At 46.2% G+C, this 21446-nt stretch overlaps 1 protein-coding gene across 3 annotated transcripts in view; it reads left to right on the top strand.

Annotated features, from left to right (window-relative positions):
- The first annotated feature begins 261 nt into the window (after nt 1-261).
- The window catches only part of LOC132892060 (cilia- and flagella-associated protein 91-like), a 66494-nt gene continuing 45309 nt past the window's right edge, over nt 262-21446 (top strand). The window contains exons 1-4 of one of the 3 annotated variants that reach the window (XM_060930421.1): nt 472-540; nt 6457-6647; nt 11839-11895; nt 12083-12261. In XM_060930421.1, the coding sequence (XP_060786404.1) occupies nt 12123-12261 (139 nt within the window). In that variant the 5' untranslated portion in view covers nt 472-540; nt 6457-6647; nt 11839-11895; nt 12083-12122. Of the gene's footprint in view, nt 541-6407; nt 6648-11838; nt 11896-12082; nt 12262-21446 lie in introns of those variants that run through there. The other 2 variants (XM_060930420.1, XM_060930422.1) reach the window with 2 other exon arrangements.

Raw genomic sequence — 21446 nt, 5'->3', positions numbered from 1 at the left:
AACTCCATGTTCAGTAATCTCCCACACCACCCACGTTTCACACTGCGCCTGCATGCTGCTGATCCCGTTCCTGCTTTCATCAACCGCCGCTGGAGAGGACATGCTGAGCAGAGGAGACAGACACTGCAGACACTAGCAGGGTATATATACACACACACACACACACACACACACACACACACACACACACGATTTCCTGTACCTGCACCCTGAAAGGAAATGTACACACCCACACATACTGTACCTGTCTCTTTCCAGTCACACTGTCTTTCCTTTCCTCTGTAATCAGACAGGAACACACAGTTTCACATTCCACACTGTACAAAACATAACACATTTTAGTAAAAAAAAAAAAATGTTTTACCTTGCAAACCACTCTCATCTATACCCCACACATACTGTATTTGTGTGTGATGTGGTGAACACTTTTTGCAGCAGCTTGCGTGTGTGTTCTTGTACCAGGGTGCTGCCGGGTGTTCAGCTGCACAAGCCCAAACCTGAGGACGTCTCTGGAGCAGACCGCTGGAAGTTTTTTAGGAGGTAAACTTTATAAACATATACATTCAAACAAATGTGTATTACCATCCATCAACACATTTACACTGTCATTCAGGTGGTATTGTGTGGGAATTTGGAATGCACAAATCCTCAACTCTAAATATTGACGAACATTGATCTAATATTAACATCCTCACATGGCACACGTCACATGGCATGACAGATAATTGCAACTTAGAAGACATGCTTCATATGCTTCATGTGGAATCAGCGAAATACCTTACAAAATTATACAGCTGTAGGCCAGGCTCTTCAGTTAATGTTCATATCAAACATCAGATTAGAGACCAGACAATGCTTATCTAATTTTCAGCTAAATAGTTTCACTGAGTCTCTGCCCACTGCAGCCTCAGATTCTTGTTTTTGGCTGAGAGGAGTGGAACTTGATGTGGTCTTTTGCTGTTGTACCTGTTTACCTGTGGAAGGTTAACGTCGCCCGCGAAGGAGTAAGCGGGGCGAGGTATTGTAATCAGTGTGGTTTGTTTGTGTGTCTGTCTATTATCAATCTAGCGTCTAGACGGTTGCACCGACTGACTTAAAGGGATAGTTCGGGATTTTGACATGAATCTGTATGGCATCCCCATCAATAGTGTCGTGCAAACACACTGACTTACCCCTGACAGCATCCTGTGAGTCCAGTTCTTGTCCAGTTTTGGTCCAGACGAAAGTAGTCCGGCAAGTTTGTTGGGGTCATGAAAGTAAAACGTTTTTCGTCTCAAAACAGTATGTGTTCTAAAGAGTGATATATTTGCATCACAAAACCGTTGCCAAATAAAAAGTCAGACCTCGAAATCGCTTGGCACTATTTTCTCTCCCTCGGTATCACTGCGCGCTGTCATGTTGACATCTGCGCAGGAATCAACACCTTTCCCATTGTTTGGCAGTGATTAGGAGTTCAGATCAGCGACGCTAACAAGCTAATTTGAGAGCAAGAACAGCGACAAATTTATCACCTTCTATAACCTATACAATAATATATTTGTGAAAATGGTGCGCACTTGCGACTATCCAGGCTGTAGCAACAAAGATGTGGCTGAATCTCCGCACACATTTCACCGTCGTAGTCAGACATGTTGTCGCTAACTTTGCTAGCAGTAAACAATGTAGTGATGTGTCGGTCGCGAATGATCCGGTTCAAAGAGCCGGCTCTTTGAAGTGAATTGGCGATTAGACTGAAAAGTTTGGAAATAAAAAGCCTTCTTGCATCTAAAGCGTTGTCCTGCCATCCTCTGTGCTCCACCTACACTTCAAAAAGCGCTACAATCACTCTTTTGAACACATACTGTTTTGAGACGAAAAACGTTTTACTTTCGTGACCCCAACAAACTTGCCGGACTACTTTCGTCTGGACCAAAACTGGACAAGAACTGGACTCACAGAATGCTGTCAGGGGTAAGTCAGTGTGTTTGCACGACACTATTGATGGGGATGCCATACAGATTCATGTCAAAAATCCCGAACTATCCTTTTAAAATTTTCAGGGTAGGTAGGCAGTGGTCCGTAGATTACCTGATTAAATTTTGGGGGTAACCAGGTGAAGGTCAAGATCACCGGAAAGGTCAACCTTTCAGTCAAAATAACATATTTTCCATTTTAACTCAAAAACGGTTGCCGATAGGCAAATGTTTACTATTATGGGCATATAGGAACTCCCATATGGCCTTTCATTTGGCACCATGATCTTTGACCTTGAGTAACCTTGAAAGGTCAAACTCAAGGTCACAGACTTTCAGAGGGCTGTAAACGGTTGATGGTAGACAGATATTTACCATTATCAACTTACAGAAAGTGCCATATGGGCTTTTATTTGGCACTATGATCTTTGACCTTGAGTGACCTAGAAAGGTCACACTGAAGGTCATGGGTTTTCAAAGGCCTATAACTTTAAAATGGTTCATGATACCCCGATATTTACCATTATCAACATATAATAAGTCCCATATGGGCTTTCAGTTGCTGCCATGAATGAATCCTTGAATGACTTTGAAATGTCAAACTCAAGGTCATGGATTTTCATAGGACTATAATCTGACAACTGATGATTGAGAAATATTACCATTATCAACTTACAGTGGTGCTTGAAAGTTTGTGAACCCTTTAGAATTTTCTATATTTCTGCATAAATATGACCTAAAACATCATCAGATTTTCACACAAGTCCTAAAAGTAGATAAAGAGAACCCAGTTAAACAAATGCGACAAAAATATTATACTTGGTCATTTATTTATTGAGGGAAATGATCCAATATTACATATCTGTGAGTGGTAAAAGTATGTGAACCTTTGCTTTCAGTACCTGGTGTGACCCCCTTGTGCAGCAATAACTGCAACTAAACGTTTCCAGTAACTGTTGATCAGTCCTGCACACCAACTTGGAGGAATTTTAGCCCATTCCTCCGTACAGAACAGCTTCAACTCTGGGATGTCGGTGGGTTTCCTCACATGAACTGCTCACTTCAGGTCCTTCCACAACATTTCGATTGGATTAAGGTCAGGACTTTGACTTGGCCATTCTAAAACATTAAGTTTATTCTTCTTTAACCATTCTTTGGTAGAACGACTTGTGTGCTGAGGGTCGTTGTCTTGCTGCATGGCCCACCTTCTCTTGAGATTCAGTTCATGGACAGATGTCCTGACATTTTCCTTTAGAATTTGCTGGTATAATTCCATCAATGATGGCAAGCCGTCCTGGCCCAGATGCAGCAAAACAGGCCCAAATCATGATACTACCACCACCATGTTTCACAGATGGGATAAGGTTCTGATGCTGGAATGCAGTGTTTTCCTTTCTCCAAACATAATGCTTCTCATTTAAACCAAAAAGTTCTATTTTGGTCTCATTCATCCACAAAACATTTTTCCAGTATCCTTCTGGCTTGTCAGCATGTGATCTTTAGCAAACTGCAGACGAGCAGCAGTGTTCTTTTTGGAGAGCAGTGGCTTTCTCCTTGCAACCCTGCCATGCACACCATTGTTGTTCAGTGTTCTCCTGATGGTGGACTCATGAACATCAGCCAATGTGAGAGAGGCCTTCAGTTGCTTAGAAATTACCCTGGGGTCCTTTGTGACCTCGCCAACTGTTACACGCCTTGCTCTTGGAGTGATCTTTGTTGGTCGGCCACTCCTGGGGAGGGTAACAATGGTCTTGAATTTCCTCCATTTTGTACACAATCTGTCTGACTGTGGATTGGTGGAGTCCAAACTCTTTAGAGATGGTTTTGTAACCTTTTCCAGCCTGATGAGCATCAACAATGCTTTTTCTGAGGTCCTCAGAAATCTCTTTTGTTCGTGCCATGATACACTTCCACAAACACGTGTTGTGAAGCTCAGACTTTGATAGAGCCCTGTTCTTTAAATAAAACAGGGTGCCCACTCACACCTGATTGTCATCCCATTGATTGAAAACACCTGACTCTAATTTCACCTTCAAATTACCTGTTAATCCTAGAGGTTCACATACTTTTGCCACTCACAGCTATGTAATATTGGATCATTTTCCTCAATAAATAAATGACCAAGTATTATATTTTTGTCTCATTTGTTTCAGTGGGTTCTCTTTATCTACTTTTAGGACTTGTGTGAAAATCTGATGATGTTTTAGGTCATATTTATGCAGAAATATAGAAAATTCTAAAGGCTTCACAGACACCTCAGACTCCAGATGCATGTGGCAGGGCCTGCAACACATCACCAATTTCCAGCAGAAGAACAGCAGGGTCACAGCCAACCATAACACATCACCAGATGAGCTGAACGAGTTCTATGCTCGCTTCGACACCCTCAACACCAACCAACGCAGAGGGATTCTACCAGCAGAGGCAGCACAGAGCTCTTCACCTGCTGTGACCATAACCGAGGTGAGCAAGGTCTTCAGGAGGACTAACCCCCGAAAGACAGCGGGCCTTGACAACATCCCCGGCCGTGCTTTGAGGGCCTGCTCCACACAGTTAGCAGAGATCTTCACAGACATTTTCAACCTTTCCCTCTCCCATGTCGCCTGTGCCCACATGCTTCAAGACCACCACCATAGTGCCCCTCCCAAAGAAAAACAATATAACATGCCTGAATGACTATCGCCCAATTGCACTCACTTCAGTTGTAATGAAGTGTTTTGAGAGGATAGTCATGTCACATATCAAAAAGGACATCCCAGACACAATAGACCCCCTTCAATTTGTATATCGTCAGAACCGTTCAACTGACGATGCCGTCAATGCAGCCATCCACACAGTCTTGTCACACCTGGAACACAGGGACACCTATGTTCGAATGCTGTTTGTGGACTACAGCATTCGAACATAGGCCTTCAACACTGTCATCCCCAGCAGACTGACTGAGAAGCTCTCCACCCTTGGACTGACATCCTCCCTCTGCTGCTGGGTCCTGGACTTTCTCACAAACAGACCCCAGGCTGTCAGAGTCGGTACCAGAATATCCAGCACCAAGACAGTGAGCACAGGGACCCCCCCCCCCAAGGCTGTGTGCTCAGTCCACTCCTGTACACCCTCTTCACCTACGACTGCACCCCCTTCCAGAGTAACACTTCCATCATCAAGTTTGCTGACGACACCACTGTCATTGGGCTGATCACCGGCGGAGATGAGAGAGCCTACAGGGAGGAGGTGGCTCAGTTGGTCTCCTGGTGCTGGGAAAATAACCTCTCCTTGAATGCTGAGAAGACCAAGGAGATGATTATTGACCCGAGGAAGAGGAGGAGAGACCAGCACGCCTCGCTGTACATCGACGGGACACAGGTGGAGAGGGTGAAAACATTTAAATTCCTTGGAACTCACATCAGTGAGGATCTCACCTGGACATACAACACACAGCAGACCATCAAGAAGGCTCAGCAGAGACTCTTCTTCCTGAGGAAGCTGAGGAAATTTGGACTGTGCACCAAACTCCTCAGCAACTTTTACAGGTGCACAGTGGAGAGCATCCTGACAAATTCCATCACTGTGTGGTACGGGAACTGCACAACTCAGGACAGAAAGGCTCTCCAGCGTGTCATTAAAATGGCACAGTTCATCTGTAGAGCTGTCCTCCTCCCACTACAGGACATTTACAACACCCGGGTCACAAAAAGGGCACAGAGCATCATCAGGGACCAAACACACCCATAACACAGACTATTCACACTCCTACCATCTGGCAGACGCTACAGGAGTGTGAAAGCAAGGACTACTAGACTGACAAACAGTTTTTACCCCCAGGCCATCAGGCTTTTGAACCACGGATTATAATCACCATCTACCTCTATATTTCCATCAGGCTTTTGAACCATGGATTATAATCACCAGCTACCTCTATATTTGCAATCTTGCACGAGACATTGCACATAGCACAGTCAGGGCCGTAACCAGGATTTTTCAAATACCGAGGTCAAACATTGCGATACATCTTATTTGCCAAAAAAATGTCCTAATATGGTGACTTTTCATACATTTTGGAAACGAGTCAAAATCACAAGCCCAACAAGATGAACATGTAGGTGAACATGTTTATTTTAACAATTTCAAAACTGCACGATCACAAAAGTATTTTGTGTGTGTGCGTGAGTGAGTGAGTGAGTGAGTGAGTGAGTGAGTGAGTGAGTGAGTGAGTGAGTGAGTGAGTGAGTGAGTGTGGGTGAGTGAGTGAGTGAGTGAGTGAGTGAGAGTTTGAGTGAGTGATGGAGTGTGAGTGAGTGAGTGTGAGTGAGAGTGTGAGTGAGTGTGGGTGAGTGAGTGAGAGTGAGTGAGTGAGAGTTTGAGTGAGTGATGGAGTGTGAGTGAGTGAGTGAGTGAGTGAGAGTGTGAGTGAGTGATGGAGTGTGAGTGAGTGAGAGTGACAACGCAATCTAGCCGAGCCTGAATGGACTTCAATTGCTTTTTAAAAAATATATGCCCTTTTCAATAGCAAAATACTAGACGGTTATTGGACAAAACCGACTAAAACGCCACATTCGGAGACTGAGCCTCACTGGAGATGGGAGTCAATAAGAGGGGCGGGACAAGACTTCCCGAGAGGAGGCTAATCTCCAGCTGGTGATCGGAGGAGGAGCTGTGAACGCGGCTGGGCTGGTCATGATTGACAGAAAGCAGTCAGAGGTGGTACATCATGTTGTAAATAAAATCTCATCTCATCTCATTATCTCTAGCCGCTTTATCCTTCTACAGGGTCGCAGGCAAGCTGGAGCCTATCCCAGCTGACTACGGGCGAAAGGCGGGGTACACCCTGGACAAGTCGCCAGGTCATCACAGGGCTGACACATAGACACAGACAACCATTCACATTCACACCTACGGTCAATTTAGAGTCACCAGTTAACCTAACCTGCATGTCTTTGGACTGTGGGGGAAACCGGAGCACCCGGAGGAAACCCACGCGGACACGGGGAGAACATGCAAACTCCACACAGAAAGGCCCTCGCCGGCCCCGGGGCTCGAACCCAGGACCTTCTTGCTGTGAGGCGACAGCGCTAACCACTACACCACCGTGCCGCCCGTGTAAATAAAATGTGAACATAATAAGTTTGCTACCCGTTTTCATTTCCGTTCGAAAATACAACCAATGATCAAAACAATAGTGTCTTGTGTTCACGTTAGCCTATAGTCTGGTAAGTTAGCAAAATAGCTCAAGTCTCGTCAGCACCCAATAACTTCATAAACAACAGGTCACGACTGTCCAGCCTTCTCTGATCTGAAACGCACCAAATCAAATCGAGAGAGACAATAAAAGAGTTTGTGCCGCCTGGAAAACGAAAATCCTATCTAGCTAAGTGGCTTCGACTGTTGTTGCTTGAAATGCTAATTAAAATTACACTGTTAATGATCATAAGCATTCCGGCACATAACTGTCAGTGACTGGCAAAATTAACTCACCTTCTTCCCTCTTTCTTTTTCTCTCACTTGTTGACTTTCCAGAGCTGAGTTTGGTTTGTTTTAGTGTAGTAGATTTCTTCATCTTATGTCAATTTTCAGATTCCACGACTAATTGACAAACTGCCTGGCTGCGGAGTCGGACCTTGATGAGAACACTTCTCAGCTCGTGTATATCCCGTGGTGCTTAGCTGACTATCGCGAGGCTGCCTGATATGAAATGTTTCCAATGTCGGATATTTCAGCTTCGTTTAAAAATGATTATGTGGACTTTATTTTTAGACAAACAAATGAGAACAGGGGGATGCAAGCTGAATTTAGAATTTTCCCCTGATCAAAGTCAGAACGATTTTCATCATATATTAATTTCACATTTCTGAGTGAAAAAAAAAAATACCGTGGGAAAAAATGCCGAGGACATGACCTCGGTGTCCTCAATGGTAGTTACGGCCCTGGGCACAGTATATCTACCTCTATGTTTGCATATTGTTTGATTGCCCCTTTTTTTAATGTTATTTTCGTTTATTTTCATTCAGCTTTTATATTTTGCATTCCATATGCACTTTATATTCTATATTTCGTATTTATATATATTTCTTTTTATATTAGTAAGCATAGTTTGGTTGGGCAGTTGCAAAATAAGAATTTCATTACCCAATAATAAACCGCTGTGTCTGTTATTGTGTATATGACAAATAAACATCTTGAATCTTGACTTTCAAGCACCACTGTGTAGGTATAAAATAAGTAATGCTGGGTGAGGTTTGTTTTGTCTGGCAACACTTGTTCGAACAGGTTTTGAGCAGTCCACAAATTTCCTTGTCTTTTGTTGTTCCTGTCACAACTGTTTTGGAACATGTTGCAGGCATGTTTAATTCAAAATAAGTATATGTTTACAAATATTTGAACATTAAATATTTTGTTTTTGTCTTGTATAAAATTAAATATAGGTTGAAAAGGATTTACAAATCATTGCGTTCTGTTTTTAAGTTTTAAACAGTGTCCTAATAACAAGTTATAGACGTTTACTGTGTTTAATAAAAATGTATTAAATTCCTAAAGAACATATTTGGAAAGCAACATCATGAAGTCCTTAAAAGTGACATACACCTTTTCCACAAGTTATCACAGTTCCCTGAGGTCTTAATGAAATTTTTTTTTTTCGCGGTCCAGTTTCCATCAAATCTTGCGCACTGATTGGCTGGTGAGTGGGTCTGTATCCTATGGTATGAACCCCAGTTATGGACCCCGGTTACGGGCCTCTGGCGAATTCGCTCATTCACAACAAACATCTCATCTCATTATCTCATTCTCATCTCATTATCTCTAGCCGCTTTATCCTGTTCTACAAGGTCGCAGGCAAGCTGGAGCCTATCCCAGCTGACTACGGGCGAAAGGCAGGGTACACCCTGGACAAGTCGCCAGGTCATCACAGGGCTGACACATAGACACAGACAACCATTCACACCTACGGTCAATTTAGAGTCACCAGTTAACCTAACCTGCATGTCTTTGGACTGTGGGGGAAACCGGAGCACCCGGAGGAAGCCCACGCGGAACAACAAACATAGTAGCAATTTTTTGTCAACATTTATTTTCGCATTTCTCAGGAGAATAGCATTAATTTTACAGCATGGATAGCTATAACGACAGTGTTCACAGCGAAAGCGAGTTTTACTACCCTGTGGAAGAAGAAATAAAAGAAAATATTTCAGGAGAAAGCTAAAAACCTGTAACTGTTGCTAACGCCGAGCAAAAACATGGCTGAATCCTGAATGACTCAATTTTGTATAAATAGGGGACTACATAGGCTGCAAAATGTAGTTTTTTTCCTACCATGGAAGTGCATTTGTATACTGAGGAGGAAGCAATTTGTATAACAGCCGTGAATGAGGATTCAAAATGGCGGTTCGGCTCGGTTTTCCCTTTCGGGCGCTCTCGTTTTCTGTTAGAATTTGGTAAAGAAAAAAATTAATATATTATTTACCAGCTTAAGGTCGGTCCTTATGCAGGGCTCGACATTAACAGTAGCCCGATTGCCCGGGGCAACCATTCAATAGATTCGGACAACCAGACTCTCACAAATGCTTGCCCGATCGGGCAACTACCCAAATATGTCAACTTGCGTGAAAAACGATGTTTATTCATTCATATTATGATGAAATTCCATCACGATTTGCGATTGACTCGGAAAGGCCACGTCCATGTTATCATTACGGGATGTTCAACAACTAGCGGAATTCACATTTGCACATCGTGGGCTCACAATGCAGTTTCCCATTGCTAATAATTATCGCGTAGTGCATATTCAGTGTTCTATTGGTATGTCCTTCACTACAATACTAATTACCGCATTACTCGCACGGGGCGCTAGTGTCAATGCTTGTTGATACAGACAGCATCTGAGAAGGTTGAATAATAAATAAAAAAATAAAATAAACATTAAAGTCACAAACTTTGGCATTATGTCTGGTTTGGAGAAATTTGGTTTTAAAATAAACAAAGACAAGGAAGAGAAGAAAAAGAAAACTCAATCAAGCTCATCAGTGGATTCAAAGAAACTGTATGAGGTGAAAAGGCAAAGAACTGTTATTCCCAGCTGGTATTCAGAGTTTCCTGGATTGAAGTTGGTCAAACCTGAGAATGAACCTGGGCCACCCAGCAAACTCTCCAAAGATGATCCCAATTTGGATGTTGAATCAGATGAGCCCAGAGCTAGTACCAGCCATTCAAGTGATACTGATCATGCTGATAGGAATAATAATAATGACACTGCTGACCAAGGGAAACTGATTTGCTCCATATACCTGAAGTACCCTGCCCTGGCTGATAGCAGCTCATCCCTAGTGAAAGGCTGTTCCACATTTAGGAAGGATTCCTTAAAGAAACACTGGCAGTCAGTTACACGTGCCATTTGATCAGAAGAACTGAATTTCATGATATGTATGATGACTTTTTTGTGGTTGAAACATGATCTGAATAAAGGTATAAAATTTCCAGACATAATATAATTCATAAATCACTTCAAAATTCCAACAGGTCCAGATGATGTCTGTTTTGATCTTTTGTGCATTGATATCATATATCATACCTTCCCTCCCTTTCAGTTGGTACTATTTTCATCAGACTTTTTGTGCCCTCACCTTTAATGACTTGGGACAGGCATGAATGTGCAAATTTGAAACCAATTCTTTTGTTCAAATGGCGTAGAAATGAAAACTTAATGGTACCATCACCAGAGAGCAACTTGTAATTGTGGAATTATAGAATTATGAGCACACAAAAGAAGAACACAATGCACATTCATGGTGGTTTACACAAAAAGTGGTTAGACACGATATAATTGAACCCAGAAACCAAGGGAACACAAAGAAGGATAAGAAAATCAACAAAATAAGCTTTTAAGAGGCATTAGTAGAGCATGCGAGTGAACATTGTGTTGTAAGCATATGTGTTTGTGGCATATTCAAAGGAAAAAAGTATGTAATATTTGGGGAACCATGTTCTGAGTTCGGGCAACCAGATTTCTACAAATGTCTCAAAGTTAACATAGAGCCCTGGTATGGTGAAATACCATGACCTCAGCCTTAAATACTGACCTCGGCCCAGAGGGCCTCGGTCAGTACTTTCAAGACCTTGGTCACGGTATTTCACGATACGGACCTCCCAGCTGGTAAATAACATATATGTCTGTGACATGCTTTGGTCAAAATACCACAAGGGTAAAGCACCACAGCTCCTTCTCATCCTGTCTAAACGGCCCTGTTCAAAATGGCTGATTTGAGGAAAGGCCTTTTCCTTTAAATGATAATGAGGCAATGCTCACCCCACCCCCGCTTCTACCAGCCAATCAGGTAGCACTTTCCTCATGAATATTTATTCACAAAGGCAGGTCTCAAGCCATGAATGGAGATACTCAGATGAGAGGGCGGGATAATTCTAATGAGTTCCCCTTGTGACATAGAGGGGTTAGCCAAATTTGATGGGTTTTCTTATTTCAGAGTTTGTGGGCTGGTAGGCTCCAGATACTCAAAAGTACGTATGTGCACAAGCATTGAAAGAGTTTTTCATAATATGCTCTCTTTAAATAAATTGTGCATGAGATCATTTGCATCTAAATTCTGCTGTATGTATTATATGTGAGAATGATTTGTGTATATGCTTTATAATTATGCACATGAGTGATAGTGAACTGGTTCAGAAAAAAATGTTGAATCCAATCAAATGCTGGCCTGATACCAATACACACTTTCAGATCAATGCATTCCTAGTTTGTATAAATGAGAAACGCATAGGGACAGTTGTGTAAGGCAGGCTTAACTTTTGAGAGTAATTACTCTTATAACGAAATCAACTTTTTTGTTATAAGAATGCATATTAATTCTTCCTTCTCATTTCCTGTCTTTCTTATTTCTATCAGTCCACTCATCCCCTTTGCTCAGCAGATCCCACCTGATGTTATTTTTGCATTACCCAAGTAAGTCACATGATACTTATCACAAATGTGTGTGTGTGTGTGTTTTCAGCAATATAGTGCTTGATAAATTTGTTAAAGGCACTTTAGCTTAAACAACACAGTGTCTGTCTGAATATTTTCTATGTATGTGAGTGCATTAATTTGTTGCATGTGGACTGATCTGTGTATCTTTGATTTTTTATCTCAGCGGTGACTCTCAAAATACCCAGCAGGAAGGCTCTGAGTGGATGAGTGTTCAGCGCACAGTGGGAGTTCAGACAGATTACCGTGACAGTGAGACTCAAACTGATCCGTACACCCCTGAGTATGTCCTACATCCAGGAGCAGCGATTCCAGAAATCCTCACTCTGGCCACATTCTCTTGGGGTATACAAACATGAAGACATACAGTTGTATGCAAAACTTTTGGCCAGATTACGGATTTTGTTGCTTTTTAAAGTGAAAAGATGGAAACACAATGGCTGTAACAATAAAAAAAAATACAGTTTTCTGCAAATGCAGTTACTTTATATTTGATGAACTTAACAAATAGACCTGTCCAAAGAATCACCACCTTAACGTGGTGGAGGGGTTTGGGTGTCCTGGTGATCCTGGGAGCTATGTTGTTGGGGGCGTTAGCTCCTGGTAGGGTCTCCATCCATTATCCGTAACTGCTTATCCTGTGCAGGGTCGCAGGCAAGCTGGAGCCTATCCTAGCTGACTATGAGCGAGAGGCAGGGTACACCTTGGACAAGTCACTAGGTCATCGCAGGGTTGACACATAGAGACACACAACCATTGACACCTACGGTCAATTTAGAACCACCAATTAGCCTAACCTGCATGTTTTTGGACTGTGGGGGAAACCGGAGCACCCAGAGGAAACTGACGCAGACACAGGGAGAACATGCAAACTCCACACAGAAAGGCCCCTGTCGGCCGCTGGGCTCAAACCTTCTTGCTGTGAGGTGACAGTGCTAACCACTACACCACCGTGCCACCCACCCTGGTAGGGTCTCCCAAGGCAAACTGGTTCCAGGGGAGGGGCCACAGTAAGAGCGATTCAAGACCCTGATGAAACGGCAAAGAAGGAGTTGCAGCACCTCACTCTGGAGTGGGAAACCAGGGCTTCCTCCTGGAGCCAGATCTGGGAGGGGAGCTCGCCAGCAAGCATCTGGTGGCCGGGCCTTGGCCTATGGGGCCTGGCTGAGCACAGCCTGAAGAAATTACATGGAGCCACTGCCATGTGGGCTCACCACCCACAAGGACAGGCACTGGGGTCGGATGCATTCTCAGACGGGTGGCAGGCAAAGGCCTGGGTATGCTGATTCTCGGCAGCACAGACTAGTCATTGGGATGTGGAACGTCACCTCTCTGGCCAGGAAGGAACTGGAGCTGGTGCGGGAGGCAGAGCAGTACCAACTGGATATAGTTGGGCTCGCCTCCAACACTGATTCTGGAACCAAACTCTTGGGGAGGGGGTGGACTATCTCCTTTTCTGTTGTTACCCAGGATGAGAGGCGCCAGGCAGGTGTGGGGATACTGATGAGCCCCTGGCTGAGCGCTGCTGTTTTGGAGTTCTCCCCGGAGAACAAGAGGGTCATCTCTGTGCGACTGCAAGTTGCTGAGAGGAAAACTGTGACTGTTGTTTGTGCTTATGCACCAAACAGCAGTGCAGAGTATTCAGCCTTCTTGGAGTCACTGGGTGGTGTCCTGGCAGGGGTGCCAACTGGGGACTCCATAGTTCTCCTGGTGGACTTCAGTGCTCATGTGGGCAATGATGGAGAAACCTGGAGGGGGGTGATTGGGAGGAATAGCCTGTCTGATCTAAACTGAGCAGTGTTTTATTGTTGGACTTCTGTGCTCGTCATGGATTAGCCATAGCAAACACCGTGTTTGCACATAAGGTGATTCATAAGTATACCTGGTACCAGAATACCTTAGGCCAAAGATCGATGATTGACTTTGTGGTTGTATCATCAGATCTGCACCCATATGTCTTGGACACTCAGGTGAAGAGAAGGCAGAGCTGTCAACTGATCACCACCTGGTGGTGAGTTGGATCAGATGGCGGGGGAGGCTACCAGACACCTGGCAAACCCACGCGTATAGTTAGGGTGAACTGGGAACATCTGGTGGAGTCCTCTGTTCTTGAGGTCTTCAATTCCCACCTCCAGAACAGCTTTTTCTGCATCCCAGGGGAGGTTGCGGACATGAAATCGGAATGGACCATGTTCAAAGCCTCCATTGTAGAGAGGCAGCTGGTAGGAGCTATGGTTGAAAGGTTGTCAGTGCCTGTCTTGGCAGTAACCTAAGAACCTGCTGGTGGTGAAGGAAGCTGTCAAGCTAAAGAAAGAGGCCTTTTGGGCTTGGTTGGCCCAGGGGTCCCTTGAGGCAGCAGGCAGGTACCAGGAGGCCAGAAGAGCTGTAGCTTCGGCAGTTGCTGAAGCAAAAACCTGGGTGTGGGAGGAGTTCAGGGAGGCCATGGAGAAGGACTTTCAGCTGACCTCAAGGAAGTTCTGGTAAACTGTTCGGTGACTCAGGAAAAGGAAGCAGGGCTTGCCTCAGGGTGTGTGCAACCGGGGAGGAGAACTGCAGACCTGAACTGTGGATATTGTTGAACAGTGGAAGGAGTACTTTGAGGAACTCCTGAACCCATCCTACACATCCTCCATGGAGGAGGTGGAGTCTGAGGACTCAGGGGAAGCTTCACCCATATCCGTGGCAGAGGTCACTGAGGCAGTCAAGAAGCTCCTCAGTGGCAAGGCACCAGGGGTGGATGAGATTTGCCCTGAGATGCTGAAGGCTCTGGACATTGTAGGGCTGTCTTGGCTGGCATGCCTCTTCAATGTCGCGTGGAGGTTGGGTACAGTGTCTGTGGAGTGGCAGACTGGGTGGTGGTTCCTCTTTTCAAAAAGGGGGACTGGATAGTGTGCTTCAGTTATAGGGGTATCACACTGCTCAGCCTCCCCGGGAAAGTTTATCCCAGGGTGCTGGAAAGGAGGCTCCAACCGATTGTCGAACCTCAGATTCAGGAGGAGCAATGAGGATTCCATCTTGGCCATGGAACGGTGGACCAGCTCTTTACCCTGGCAAGGTTGTTGGGGGGTTCATGGGAGTATGACCAGCCAGTCTACATGTGTTTTGAAGATTTGGAAAGGGCTTATGACCGTGTCCCCTGGAGGCTCTTGTGGGGGGCACTGTGGGAATATGGGGTATTGGGGCCATTGCTACGAGCCATCTGGTCCTTGTACAACCAAAGTGTGAGCTGTTTCCAAAGTCTTGGCACAAAGTCAAATGTGTGTGGGTGTTGGACTCTGCCAAGGCTGCCCCTTGTCACTGATCTTGTTTGTGATATTCATGGATGGGATCTCAAGGTGAGGAAGGTGTCCAGTTTGGGAACCTCAGAATTGCATCTCTGCTCTTTGCAGATGATGTGGCTCTGTTGGCTTCTTCAGAGCATGACCTTCAACAAGCACTGGGATGGTTTGCAGCCGAGAGTGAAGCAGCTGGGATAACAGTCAGCACCTCCAAGTCTGAGGCCATGATTCTATGCCAGAAAATGGTGGAGTGCTCCCTCTGGGTTGGGAGTGAGTTGCTGCCCCAAGTGAAGGAGTTCAAGTGTCTTGGGGTCTTGTTCATGAGTGATAGTAAAATGGAGTGTGAGATGGACAGGTGGATTGGGGCGGCATCACCAGTAATGTGGGCATTGTACCGGGCCATCGTGGTGAAGAGGGAGCTGAGCCAGAAGGCAAAGCTTTCAATTTACCAGTCAATCTATTTTCCAACCCTCACCTATGGTCGTGAGCTTTGGGTAGTGATCAAAAGGATGAGGTCGTGGATACAAGTGGCTAAAATGAGCTGTCTGTGTAGGGTGGCTGGGCTCACCCTTAGAGATAGGATGAGGAGCTCAGACATCCGGAGGGATCTCAGAGTCGAGCCGCTGTTCCTCCATATCGAAAGGAGTCAGCTGAGGTGGTTCCAGCATCTGATTAGGATGCCTCCTGGATGCCTTCCTTTGGAGGTTTTCCAGGAACATCGAACTGGGAGGAGACCTCGGGGTAGACCCAGAACATGCTGGAAAGATTATATATCTCATCTGGCCTGGGAGCACCAAGGGATCTCCCCAGAGGAACTGGAACATGTTGCTGGAGAGAGAGATGCCTGGAATACCCTGCTTAGCTTGCTGCCATCATGACCTAACTTCGGATAGGTGGAAAAAAAATGGACAGATGGATTAACAAATAGAAAAATGTTTGGACACCCTGCTCAATCAATACGTTGTAACACTCCTGGTTGCAGATATCATGGTGTGAAAACCATTTTTGTACCCAGGTAGGAGTCTTTCTCTTTTTGTTTAATGAATTTTCACTCGCATTTCCTTGCAGAATGTTTCTAGTTATGAAATATTATTGGGCCTTTTGCATGCATAATAAGAAAGTGGTGCCAGAACTTTGGCAAACAACTTGTATATAGACAGGCATGTTCATACACACACACACACACACACACACACACACACGTCTTACACTAGACTGTAACCTGTTTTTACAGCCTTGTGCTGTTGCAATGGAAACGGTGATAAAATGTTACCAACCTCATGACTGGCTTGTGAGCCACATTTTAAAGGAGATATGCAGAACCTTTATTTTTAAATAAATTTCTGAGTGGATAGTATCTCCATTCCTTGACTCTTGTATGCTGCATAAATGGGAATTTAAAAAAATATATTTTTGAGAGTTAAAATCAACTGCAAAGTTGGCATTCGAGCTGCTCCGCTGAGCCAGCTAGCCCTGAGTGCTTGATATCACAGCAGGAACCGGTTTTAAGGCCGAGGCCTTTTACAGCTATAGACCAAAGTCATATAAATAAAAGTTTATGGTGAAAGTAAGAAATACCGTTACTGACTTGCTCAACTAAGACTGATTTGACTTCACTGATTGTGGGTTGACTCTCATTAAAACAGGATAGGTGTTTGTAATGTTTCAGTGTTCGTGGGTGGAGCACAGAGGACGGCAGGACAGAGATCAGGTTTGACAGAACGTTTTATTGCCACACTTTTCAGCATAACAATTTGGTATGCACTTTGCAGACACACACACACTCAGCGTCTGGTTCGGGAAGAGCCTCTCTGCTCTCCCTCCCTAAATAGGGCGCGGTCACTGGGAAGACACACAAACAGGTTAATTGCAGTCAGGTGTAGTGATTCTGCCACTTACCTTCCCTGACTCCGCACTCCTGTCACAGACCGGCGCTTGACCACGCCCCCGCTGCCACATATCCCCACCGCCCGACTCAGGCCGGGCGGCTGTCCAGCCTGCAGCCGACTCCCCCCCCCCCGACGGGAGAGGAAGTCCGCCACAACCATCTGCGCCCCCGGCCTGTGGACCACCTTAAAATTGAAGGGTTGGATTGCCAGATACCAACGGGTGATCCACGCGTTGGCATCTTTCATGCGGTGAAGCCACTGGAGGGGCGCGTGGTCCGAACAGAGGGTGAAAGGGCGCCCCAGCAGGTAGTAACGGAGGGCGAGGACCGCCCACTTGATCGCCAGACACTCTTTCTCTATCGTACTGTAGCGCCCCTCATGCACTGACAGCTTCCTGCTGATGTACAGGACGGGGCGGTCCTCCCCCTCCACCTCCTGGGACAAAACCGCCCCCAGCCCTCTGTCCGATGCATCGGTCTGCAACACAAAGGGGAGACAAAAGTCAGGGGAGTGTAAAAGTGGCCCCCCACACAGTGCAGCCTTTACCTCCGAAAAAGCCCGCTGGCACTGCTCCGTCCACTGGACCGGATCTGGTGCCCCCTTTTTAGTGAGATCAGTCAGCGGGCTGGTGACGTCCGAATAATTAGGTATAAACCTACGGTAATAGCCAGCCAGCCCCAGGAACTGTCTCACCCCCTTTTTGGTCTTGGGCCTCGGGCAGGCCGCAATTGCTCCCGTCTTATTAATTTGGGGACGCACCTGCTTGTTGCCCAAGTGGAAGCCCAGATACCGTACTTCCACCCGCCCAATCGCACACTTCTTTGGGTTGGCTGTGAGCCCTGCTCACCTCAGCGACCTAAGGAAGGCCCTCAGATGTTCGAGGTGCCACTGCCAGTCAGGAAGTCAAGGAGCTAGTCACAGAGGGCGGCCTCTGGCACGTCAGGGATCCGAACCACCGCGCCCACCTCCATCGCCGTGCACTGCTGTTGAAAGTGGCCCGGCTCCCCGCAGTGCCAGCAAACCAGCCCGGGCTTTCCCTCTGCACCGGTGATCTGGGGCTCACTCACCTGAGGAGGGGGAGAGACAGACACAGAAGGGAGAAACGGGAGGGCACCGCGGGTGCGGCGGGCCGGCTGGGGTGGTGCCGGCCCCCGCCTCCGCGGTGGGGGAATGGGGCGAGGACGGGACACAGGAGGAGGGGGAGAGAGAGAGAGAAGAGGAGAGAAGAGATGATGCCATCTGCTGTCCTGCCGCCGGGACAGCCGCCAAATGGTCCTCCGCCAGCTCGACTGCCTGATCCAGCGACGCCGGGCGGTGGCACTGGACCCAGTCCGCAGTTCCTGCTGGCAAGCGAGCGATGAACTGTTCCAGCACCACCTGGTCGATGATTCCCTCGGCGTCGCGGTTGTCGGCCCTCAGCCACTGCCAGCAGGCGTCCCAGAGCTGCTGGCCAAACACGAACGGCCGGCCGACTTCCTCCAAGCGCAAAGCGCGGAAGCGCTGGCGCTGCTGTTCTGGAGTGCACCCCATGTGCTGGAGGATGGCCCGGCGGAGGTCCGCATAGGCCAGCCGGCGGTCGGCGGGGAGCTGTAGCGCGGCCAGCTGTGCCTCTCCCGTTAGCAGGGGGAGGAGGCACGCCGCGCGCTGCTCCATCGGCCACCCCGAGGCTTCGGCGACTTGCTCGAAGAGCGTGATGAACGGCTCGGGGTCGTCCTGCGGGCCCATCTTGGTGATGGTGAGGGGAGACGGGCCCGCGGTAGGAGCGCTGGTGGACCCCGCCGACGCGAGGAGGTGCCGGAACGCCTCTCTATCTTCTTGTTGGGCCAACACCAGGGCCTCGAACCGCTGTTCTTGCTCCTTTCGGAGGGTGAGTAGCGCATGGTGCTGGCTTTGCTGGGCCGTGGCGAGGGCGTGGACCAGTTCAGCGAACGGGGAGGACTCCATGGGGCTGTTAGGCTGCTGTGCTCCAGATCCTGGGTTTCGGCACCACTGTAATGGTTCAGTGTTCGTGGGTGGAGCACAGAGGACAGCAGGACAGAGATCAGGTTTGACAGAACGTTTTATTGCCACACTTTTCAGCATAACAATTTGGTATGCACTTTGCAGACACACACACACTCAGCGTCTGGTTCGGGAAGAGCCCCTCTGCTCTCTGCTCTCCCTCCCTAAATAGGGCACGGTCACTGGGAAGACACACACAAACAGGTTAATTGCAGTCAGGTGTAGTGATTCTGCCACTTACCTTCCCTGACTCCGCCCTCCTGTCACAGACCGGCGCTTGACCATGCCCCCGCTGCCACAGTGTTATAACTTATGCAGCATACATGTACATGCATGCATTTTCACTGATAAAACATAAAAGGCTAATTAAGTAGTCAGATGAACTGAGACAATCGCATTCTGAAGCAAATTAAATAAATCTTATACCGGTAACTTAAACACACAATGTAAGTTACATGTATTAATCCAAATGCAGGTAAACATGTTTTTGTTGTTTTATATCCAAATGAGAGTCGGCGCTTACCTGTCTGTGTTCTCACTTCTTGAAGGCCGATCTTGTGGCCGATTGTTTTGAAACAATCTGACTTTCAGTTGTTTGTTCAGTTCTCCATTCATTCGCTTCTTCCACGTAAGGGTGAAATGGCAGCAAGAAATCAGACAGCTGCTCCATTCATTCTCCATTTTCTCCATACTGAGCACTCCGCCATTACTGCTCGGCTCAGGCAATTACTAAAACCCGGGACGGAACGGGATGTCACTGGTTTTAGCAATAACCGCGGGGAGGTCACTGGCCGAGCAATATGTCCTGTCCTGTCCCGTTCCATCCCAGGTTTTACCAACAACCCTTGGCTCACACCCCGGGAGAACTGGTGCAACTGAATTTACTTTCCTTTTAAAAAATAAATAAAATAAATGCTTTCTTTTTCTTGTAGTTTTATTTAATTTTTGGTACTGCACCCTCTTTCAATACAGGCTTATAGCCAACGCTCCTCAACAGATCAGAGGTCTCATACTTCAGTAAAATGTGGCAGATCACAGAATCCAGGGACACATGTCGGCCCGGGGGCATTTTGAGTTATTGACAGATTCAGAAAGTACAGTTTCTAAGCTTTCCAATGATGCCTTCCATGTGGAGATCTGACAATATTTGAAGAATGTGTGGCCTTTTGAAAGTGTATACTTCTTAAAACAGAAAAGGGAGAAAATTGCCCTCAAAGTTTTCCATCTCAGCTACTCTGGGTGTAGGGCGGGCACATAATGCTGCTCATTTGCATGACATTAAGGAAAGCCCTACTCCCTACGAGCTAGCACGATGCTACTTTCATGTAAACAAAGATCACCACGTCAATTTTCCTTCCATGCAAAGTATGCCCAACACAATTATGAAGTACAAAAATAAGTCCTAAAGTATACTTTAATGTTTTGTGGTCGAAAAATTACTCACACCGTAAGAAAGAAAGATAGCACGATGATGACACAACTAACACAACACTAGTTTCATGTAAAGCCTCGGTCACAACCGGCCGTATGTGCTCCTACAGCCGGTCTACACGCAAAAAACGCAAGAAACACACGGAGAGCGCGCATGAAACGCACGAGAGCGTGCGTGTGATGTGCTGATTTTCGAGCCGCAGACCGGCCGCAGAGGTTCTTTGTCATGTCAAACAAACTCTACGGGCGCTTACGTTTTTTTCAGGTTGCAAGACAAACTTACGGCCAACGCGCGTCTTTCTCCGTGAACAAAAAAAAACCGCAGCGATTTGGGAAACGCCAAAAATCACACGGCCAAAAAATCGTACGTCCGGTTGTGACCTAGGCTTAACCAAACCACAACACTCTCCGTTACATGCAAAAATATCCACACAGCCTTAGATTAATAAACTTACCCCATCAGAAAGAGAAACGGCGCCTTGCACACACCAATGCCTCCGATGGAATATAATCCTAGAACGGTCCGTGTATCATCCGATCATTCAAGTATTCCATTCAATCTGGAAAACGAGGTTGCGGTTTTTTTTGCTAGAAATGGTGATCTCCGATGTAAATACAGAGTGTCTGTTTGCTTCGCGGTGTTTGCTCCTCTGCGCTCTGTTTAGTAACTCATTCCATAGTGAAATCACATGCCTGTATGCAGGTTAAGTAGCCATGCGCTCAACTCGGATCATACAGCTGATTCGCGAAAAAAAAAAACAAATGACTTAAATCATCATGTGAATGGCCCATATGGTAATTTACCCACACCCCCCAGCAGGCTACAGTCCTGACAAAAACGAGACAATTTGCAACAAAAAATGTATGCTTTTCCAACAAAACAATCTATTATCTGAAATACTGATTGCATTCTTCAAGATCTCAACTTGCA

This window comes from Neoarius graeffei, chromosome 9 (genome assembly GCF_027579695.1).
Source record: "Neoarius graeffei isolate fNeoGra1 chromosome 9, fNeoGra1.pri, whole genome shotgun sequence".
NCBI lineage: Eukaryota > Metazoa > Chordata > Actinopteri > Siluriformes > Ariidae > Neoarius > Neoarius graeffei.
This window is presented reverse-complemented; position numbering and strand designations above follow the sequence as displayed.